The sequence below is a fragment of the Mobula birostris genome, chromosome 5, assembly GCF_030028105.1.
Source record: "Mobula birostris isolate sMobBir1 chromosome 5, sMobBir1.hap1, whole genome shotgun sequence".
Lineage (NCBI taxonomy): Eukaryota > Metazoa > Chordata > Chondrichthyes > Myliobatiformes > Myliobatidae > Mobula > Mobula birostris.
In genome coordinates, this window is record NC_092374.1 from 87,618,659 (window position 1) to 87,626,880 (window position 8,222).

Sequence of the window (8,222 nt, forward strand, 5' to 3'; positions counted from 1 at the left end):
AAAGGGAAGATGCCAGAACAAGATGGTGGGGAGGGGGGGAGGGGGGAGATTGTAGGTGAGGCCCAAGTGAAGGATGGGGAGGTGGATGGATGGGGAAAGAGGGAGGATAATGTGAGGAGCTGGGAGATGATACAAAGGAGCTGAAAAACGAGCTGTTACTGTGCGATCGAGAATCTCTGGAGGGAAGGCCCCAAAATCCCCGGCTTTGCCTGCTGCTGGCGACCGAGGCTGAGGTCGAAGCGTTCGGATAGAGATGGTGCTCGGTACTCGGTGTCGGAGGGCTGATCAGAGGCTCGAAGTTTTTGGACGACTCAGAGTCGGACTGTGGTCGGGCATGGCAGGGAGAGTTTTCTTCCTTCTCCTGTCTGCGTGAGATGTGGGACTTTTGAGAGACTTTGAACTTTTTTACTGTGCCATGGCCTGTTCTTCATCAAGTTACGGTATTGCTTGCACTGTTGTAACTATATGTTATAATTATGTGGTTTTTGTTAGTTTTTCAGTCTTGGTCTGTCCTGTGATTCTGTGATATCACACCGGAGGAATATTATATCATTTCTTAATGCATGCATTACTAAATGATAATAAAAGAGGACTGCGTGTCCTCATAATCTAATCTAATCTAATCTTTTTCCACATTAAGAGTCTGAAAAGCAATGTGCAAGCATCCGGTCTGTAGTGGAGGCAAGAGACTGAGTTGGCGCTGCTTGTATTCTCTTGTCGAGCTGCAGTGCTCTTTGTCTTGTGTGGCGCGCAGCGATTGATTGATTGGCTGACTTTTTCTTGTCGCCATCTTGTTAAGGGCGCACAGGACGCATGCGGTGTACGGGTCAGAGCGGCGGAAAGCTGTCCCAGGTGGTAGTGCGGGCCTGGCCGGTAACCCCCGCGGACCGAACTGTGTACACTGCCGACCGTTATCCGGCTGCGATCGTCTACAGAAGGGATCACTGGTCTCCGGTGGGCAGTGGCTATTCATTAGTTGAAAACGTCACCAATTCACCGGGCGTGCCACCGGCTCAGTCCCGGGTGCCAGGTCACGTGATCAGGTGGGAAGGAAAATAAAATCCCGAAGATGCTGAAAGTCTGAGACAAATGCTGTTTATATTCGGCAAGGTCGGTGGCGTCTGTGGAGGGAGGAACTGGGTTGATAGGAGGAGGGTTGATGTTTTTGATGCTGCTTGTCCGTGGGAGGGCTGGGGGGTTTAGAGGTTCTAGCGTTTTCTGTCATTCATTCGTTGTTTTTTTTCCCCTTCTGTTTCGTGGATGCTTGTGAAGAGTAAGAATTTCAGGTTGTATACGTTCTCTGATATTAAACTGAACCATTGCTAATAGAGGGCACAGTCTCAAAATTGAGGGGCGACCTTCTAGAACAGAGGTAAGGAGGATTTTTTTTATAGCCAGAGAGTAGGGTATCTGTGGAATGCTGTACCACAGACTGTGATGTTGGCCAAAACTAGAGGTATATTTAAAACTGAAGTTGATAGTTTCCTGATGGGTCAGGACATCAAATCATAAGGCGAGAAGGCAGGTGTATGAGGTTGAGTGGGATCTGGGATTAGCCATGATGGAATAGTGGAGCAGACTTGATGAGCTGAATGGCCTAATTCTGCTCCTATGTCTTATGGTCACCAGAAATGGGAAACGTTGGATGCTTGTTGTGGGGAAGGGGAGAAAAGGGAGTCTTTGGTAGTGTTCTGACAAAGAGAGTGGTGGTGAGGATATTGATTGAGTGAGGATAGAGACTTCTTTGCAAATGACTAGAATTTTAGCTTATATGTTCATATGCTGAGATACAGTGAAAAGTTTGTCTTGCAAAGATAGGTGGAGGGGTAGGTCATGTTGAGGAAGCAGTGAGACTACAGAAGGACTTAGATTGGGGAAATGGACAAAGAAGTGGCATGTGGAATACAGTGTTGGGAAGAGTATGGTCATGTACTTTTGTAGAAGGAATAAAGTTGTAGACTATTTTCTAAATGGAGAGAAAATGCAAAAATCTGAGATGCAAAGGGACTTGGGAGTCCCCATGCAGGGTTCCCTAAAGGTTCACTTGCAGGCTGAGTTAGTCGTGAGGAAGACAAATGTGATGTTGGCATTCATTTCAAGAGAACTAGAATATAAAAGCAAGGATGTAATGTTGAGGCTTTATAAGGCAATGGTGAGACCACACTTAGAGTATTTTGAGCAGTTTTGGGCCCCTTATCTAAGAAAGGATGTGCTGGCATTGGAGAGAGTTTAAAGGAAGATCATGAAAATGATTCTGGGATTGAAGGGCTTTTTACATGAGGAGTGTTTGATGGTTCTGGGTGTATACTTAGTGGAATTCAGAAAAATGAGGGATAACCTCATTGAAACCTATCGAATGTTGAAAGCCTCAATACAATGGATGTAGAAAGGATGTTTCCTATGGTGGGGGTGTCGGAGATTAGAGGACACAGCCTCAGAATAGATGGGTGTCCATTTAGCCAGAGAGTGGTGAATCTGTGGAATTTGTTGCCGCAGGTGGCTGTGGAGACCAGGTATAGTGTGTATTTAAGGCAGAGGTTGACTCTTGATTGGTCAGAGCAAGAAGGGATACAGGGAGAAGGCAGGAGACTGGGGCTAAGAGGGAAATGGAACAACCATGATGAAATGGCAGAGCAGATTTGGTGTGCCAAATAGCCTAATTCTCCTTTATATCTTATGGTCTTGCATACTGTTAATTCAGATCAATACATAATGGATTGAGGTGGAACAAGGTAGAGACTAACAGAACAGGCAAAGTGTAACAGCTACAGAGGAAGTGTAGTGAAGGTAGACAGTAACGTGCATGATCATAATAAGGTACACCAGAATGTGATGTCAAGACCCCTTCTTACTGTACTAGGAGATCATTCAATAATCTCGTAACAGTGGAGTACAAGCCGCCCTTGAGCCTGGTGGCGCTTTCAGGTTTTTGTATCTTCTGCTTGATGGGGAGGGGATGGAAGAGAACATCCGGGGAGGATGGGGTGTTTATACTGGCGCTTTACTGAGGCACTAACAGATGTAGACAGAGTCCATGGAGGGGAGACTGTTTTCCATGATGTGCTGAACTGTGTCCACAACTCTCTGCAGGTAGTCGTGATGCGTCCGGGTAAGATGCATCAATAAAAATTGACGCCGTTCAAAGGTCACATGTTGACTTTCTTAATCCTGAGGAAATGGGGGTGCTGCTGAGTTCTCTTGGCTGTGGTGTCAATGTGTTTGGACCTGGACAGGCTATAGGCAATATTAGTTTATTTGTTTTTACTGGAGTGCCGGAGGCTGAGGGGAGATCTGATAGAGGTTTATAAGATTATGAGAGGCACAGATAGTGGACAGAGAGTGTCTGCTTCCCAGGGTTGAAATGTCTAATTACCAGAGGGCATTAAAGGTGAGAAGGGGGTAGGTTCAAAGGGGATTGAGGGGTAAGTTTGTGAACTTACTGAGCGAACTTCCAGATAGCTAAGGATCTAGCGGTGTGATCTGTGGACCAATGCTGCTGCTCAGAGAGTGGTGGATGCCTGGAATGCACTGCCTGGTACGGTGGTAGAGGTAAATACATTAGAGGCTTTTAAGAGATGTTTGGATAGGCACATGGATGTGAGGAATATGGAGAAATATGGACATTTTGTAGGTAGGAGGGATTAGTGTTTGGGTGTTTCTGATTTGCTTTTTAGCTGTTTCGGCACAACATTGTGGGTCGAGTGGCCTGTCCTGTGCTGTACTCTTCTATGTTTTATATACGGGGTGGGGGACACATAATCAGTATCGTGGGGTTTTTCAACATCAGACTCCCCTGCCCCTGTGACTCAGTCAGGGTTGATCAGGCTCCGGCTTGTGTCCCAGTAGCATTGGTCCACAGATCACACCTCTGGATCCATAGCTACAGGTATCCCCTGCTTCTCGAAAGATCACCTTATGTCACTTCGCTTTTACGAAAGACCTACATTAGTACCTGTTTTCACTGAACGAAAGGAATCCGAAGAGGGTTTTTTCTTTTATGAAAAAAAGTGAAAAGTGAAAATAGTGTTCAGCGTTTGTTTTGCAGCGAGCCATTACTGTATAGAGGCAGCGCACACCACGAGCAGCACTGCCAAGCTCCTTCCCCAGGAACTACACTCAGCATCAAGCCGCCATAGCTTTGAACTGTGTCTGTGCTTTATTTTGTGCGTCCGTTAGCAAGATGTGTCCTAAGGTATCAGAAAAGCCTAAGAGAGCTTGTAAGGTTGTTACGCTTAGCGTAAAACTGAACATAATTAAGCGTTTCAATCGTGGTGAACGAAATAAAGACATTGTGCATGCGTTGAACTTGTCTGCATCCACCATTCGTACTACTTGCACGCAGAGAGAAAGAATCTTGATAGATGCGGATGTTACTATTGGTTCTGCTAGTCGCAAAGTGGTCTCTTTTAGTCGGCATCCAGTAATGAGTAAAATGGAAAGTCTGTGGCTTGAGTGGATTGATGGGTGTACAAAGTGTGGTGTGCTCACTGTCTTCCTGATTCTGGTAAGTGAAACTACACTACATACATTATTTCTACTTTATATAGGCTGTGTATTTATCATATCATTCCTGCTTTTACTATATGTTAGTGTTATTTTAGGTTTTATGTGTTACTTGGTATGATTTGGTAGGTTATTTTTTGGGTCTGGGAACGCTCAAAAATTTTTTCCATATGAATTAATGGTGATTGCTTCTTTGCTTTCGCCATTTCAGCTTACGAAAGGTTTCATAGGAATGCTCTAGTTTTGGATAGTGGGGGAAACCTGTATCTGGAAGTTCGCTCAGTGGCCTCTGTGACAGTCCTGATGGCTCTTTTCTTTGCAGCCCCTGTAAATCCACGGAGAGAGTAGGTTCGTAGTGCAAGTAGCCAGCAAAACCCCTATACCCCACCTCGATAGGCTCGCATCGTGCCCTCCACCCCTGTCTCTGGCACTGTTCTACCAGCTCCTGGTACATTTATATTGAAATATTTAGGGAAATGGCTTGTTTGTGTGAATGAGGATTGGGGTGGGCATCCTACAAGTGTTGTCATGCCCCTGGTGCCAACATGGCATTCCCCAACTCACTAACCCTGTCTCCTTCCAGCAGTCATGGCGGACCGAGCCACTGGGACTCCACACCTAGGGCCAGTATCGGACAGCGCTGTGGATATGGACCCGGTGGAGTACACACTCCGTAAGCGCCTTCCCCACAAGTTGCCCAGGCGCAAGAACGACGTCTACATCAACATGAAGACGGACTTCAAGGCGCAGTTGGCGCGCTGCCAGAAGATGCTGGAGAGTGGCGGCTTCAGCGAGATCTGCATCCATGGCCTGGGGCTGGCCATCAACCGCGCCATCAACATCGCCCTGCAGCTGCAGGCCGCCAGCTTTGGCGCGCTGCAGATTGCAGCCAACACCTCCACTGTTGAGCTAGTTGATGACTTGGAGCCTGAGCTAGACGAGGGTGAAGCAGTGACTCGCACCAGGAACAACTCTGCCATCCATATTCGGGTCTTCCTGGTACTCCCCAAGGGTGAGAAAGCTGAAGCGATTAACCCCTGAAACTGAGGGACACGGAAAATTGTTCTTTCCACTCACCCCACCTATACCACACCCCCATCTGAACCTCCCTATGAATTCATTCAAGACCAGCTCAGTGTGCACTAGATGTGACCAGAGTGACTTATGCTTTTTTTTTTGTGTGGTGTTTTGGCTTGAAATTATTTTCTGTTCTGTAAGTACAATGTGTTTTTTTTTAAACCATGACTGAAATGGGTAGAAGTAATTTGCATTTCAAATCATTTAAGATATTGGAACAGGAGAAGGTACTTAACCGATTAAGCCTATGCATATATTGTCTTCATTGCTTCTCTGTGGCCTCTTTCCACTTGGCTGGGTACTCTTCCTTCAAATTACACTCGGTGGCCACCTTACTAGGTACAGGAGTGCAACCGGATGTAGTCTTCTGCTGCTGTAGCCCATCCTCTTAAAGGTCCGACAGGTTGTGCATTCTGAGATGCTCTTCTGCACACCACTATTATAACATATGGTTATTTGAGTTACTGTCGCCTTCCTGTCAGCTTTAACTAGTCTGCCCATTCTCCTGTAACCTCTTATAAACAAGGTGTTTTCACTCACAGGATTGCTCACTAGAGATGTTTTTTCACCCCATTCTCTGTAAACTCTAGAGCGACTTTTTTTTTTAAATGCCATGAACCCCTATCATTAACTGAGGGGGTCAGGTTACGAGCTCCTGCTCTTTGTGTGAGAAAATCCCAGATACTTAAACCACCCCGCCTGGCATCAACAATCAGAGTCACTTGGATCACATTTCTTTCACCATTCTGCTGTTTGGTCAGAACAAAAAGTGAACCTCTTGATTGGCTGATTAGATATTTGCATTAATAAGCAGGTATATCTAATAGTGGCCACTGAGTGTATATTGTCCTCATTGCTTCTGTCATCTCTTTCCACTTGCCCAGATCCTTTTCCTTCAAATGATTTTCTGTTTTGAAAGTACAATGCATTGTTGTTTACTATGAGTGAGATGAGTAATAGTAATATTTTGTTTTATTTGGGACAATGCAACAAGGAAACCCCTTGACCGATAAACTCCTTAACCCCTTGAGCCTGTGCCTATATTGTCTTCATTGCCTCTGTGACTTCTTTCCACTTGCCTGTATACTTCTCCTTTGTCCTTGGTTAACAATCATTTCTAGTCTTAGGTTTAAAATCATCCATTTCCTGATGTCATCAAGTCCTAATGAAGGGCCTTAGCCCAAAACTTCGATTGTTTATTCCTGTCCACAGATGCTGCCTGACCTGCTGAGTTCCTCCGGCATTTTGAGGGTGTTACTCTGCTTATTGTTTGCCCTTGACAGAAGCAATTTATAATCTCTCCCATTATGGTACCAGATCTCACTCCTGGCTCTTCTAGTTTAGTCTCTGTGGAATTTTAACCAGTCAATAGGCTGATTGGACACTGTGAATCTCTGCTTGTGTCCAGGTGGGCAGTTGAAGACAACAGGGAGATCTGTTGAATTAATGTAAATTGGTGGGCCAAAGGGCCTGTTTCCATTCATTTGACTCCATGACTCAAACAGACTTTAGCCTCCAAAGTTTTCTTCTCTTCAAGCCTTAGATTCCTTGTACTAACTTGCAGTTTTTCAATTAAATCTCTCCCTGACTCTCAAGTATCAGATTCTCCTTGCTGTAGATTTAACTGTTAAATGCAGGCGTGGTTCTGCTGCAAAATCTTCCTAAGGGAAGTAGGGACTTGTGTTTGTGCCAAGGACATTAATTTTTGCCTTGTTATTAATCTACAGCTGTTCTATTAATTTATTTGTCCAGTGGTTGGTGCTCTCACTGTCCTTTGAACTTCAGGCACCACCTCCTCTCGCTATAGGCTTGGGTCAGGTTTAATTAGTGCTCTTTGTATACACTGGGCTCAGCTGCTGGCCCTCTCTGCTAAGAATGAAGGTTGAGTTTAAGTTTGTCTCCAAAGAAATGGGAGACTTGCATCACTACAGGAGTGCTGCACATGGATGAGGTTACCCACTCTTCCCACAGCTAATGAATCAATGCCAATAAACCACATCTAGTAATTTATCTTACTGTTTGCTGGATCTTCATACACACCATTCCACACCTTACATTTTCAAATGTACTGCTCGTCTGTTAAGCACTTCAAGATATTCTGAGAGGTTCAAGTCAAATTAACTTCATTGTCATTTAGCTATATACCTGTATACCATCAAACAAGACAAAGTTTCGCTGATCCAGAGGTAAGGCACTGTAGTACATACACTAACTAATGAAAGTAAGGATGAAATCTAAGGTGAATCACACATAAACTAAAGTACATAAATTAAATATTGTAAGGTACAGAACAGATTAACCAGTGATACTTTGAATGCAATGTGGCAGGAAGTTGAGAAGCCCAATGGCCTGAGAGAAGAAACTGTTTCCCATCCTGACCGTTCTTGTTTTTTATGCATCAGAGTCTTCTGGCTGGTGGTAGAAAGTCGAAGAGGATGCTGGATGGAAGGGTGGGGGATCCTTAATAATACTAAGGGCCCTGTGTATGCTGCGCTTCTGATAAACGTCCCCAGTGGTTGGTAGGGAGACCCCAATGATCCTGTTCTCAGCTGTTCTCACAGCCCCCTATAGGGACTTCTGGTCTGATGCTCAGCTGCTTCCATACCAGATGGAGATGCAACTTGTCAGGATGCTTTCAATGG

At 45.1% G+C, this 8,222-nt stretch overlaps 1 protein-coding gene across 5 annotated transcripts; it reads left to right on the forward strand.

Annotated features, from left to right (window-relative positions):
* Positions 1-804: 804 nt before the first annotated feature.
* On the forward strand, positions 805-7,590 carry pop7 (POP7 homolog, ribonuclease P/MRP subunit). 5 transcript variants are annotated; one of them, XM_072258358.1, is made up of 3 exons: positions 805-1,043; positions 1,273-1,372; positions 5,087-7,590. In XM_072258358.1, exon 3 carries the CDS (start codon positions 5,092-5,094, stop codon positions 5,542-5,544), a length of 453 nt encoding a protein of 150 aa, XP_072114459.1. In that variant the 5' UTR covers positions 805-1,043; positions 1,273-1,372; positions 5,087-5,091; the 3' UTR covers positions 5,545-7,590. The 5 variants fall into 5 exon arrangements, with proteins under 5 accessions (XP_072114459.1, XP_072114457.1, XP_072114458.1 ...); XM_072258356.1 differs by lacking the exon at positions 1,273-1,372 and having other exon boundaries at positions 805-1,110; XM_072258357.1 differs by lacking the exon at positions 1,273-1,372 and having other exon boundaries at positions 805-1,110; positions 5,090-7,590.
* The last annotated feature ends 632 nt before the right edge of the window (positions 7,591-8,222 follow it).

Bases quoted from the DNA above. Each gene is read 5' to 3' on its own strand.
- pop7 (XM_072258356.1), top strand. From the start codon at position 5,092: ATGGCGGACCGAGCCACTGGGACTCCACACCTAGGGCCAGTATCGGAC.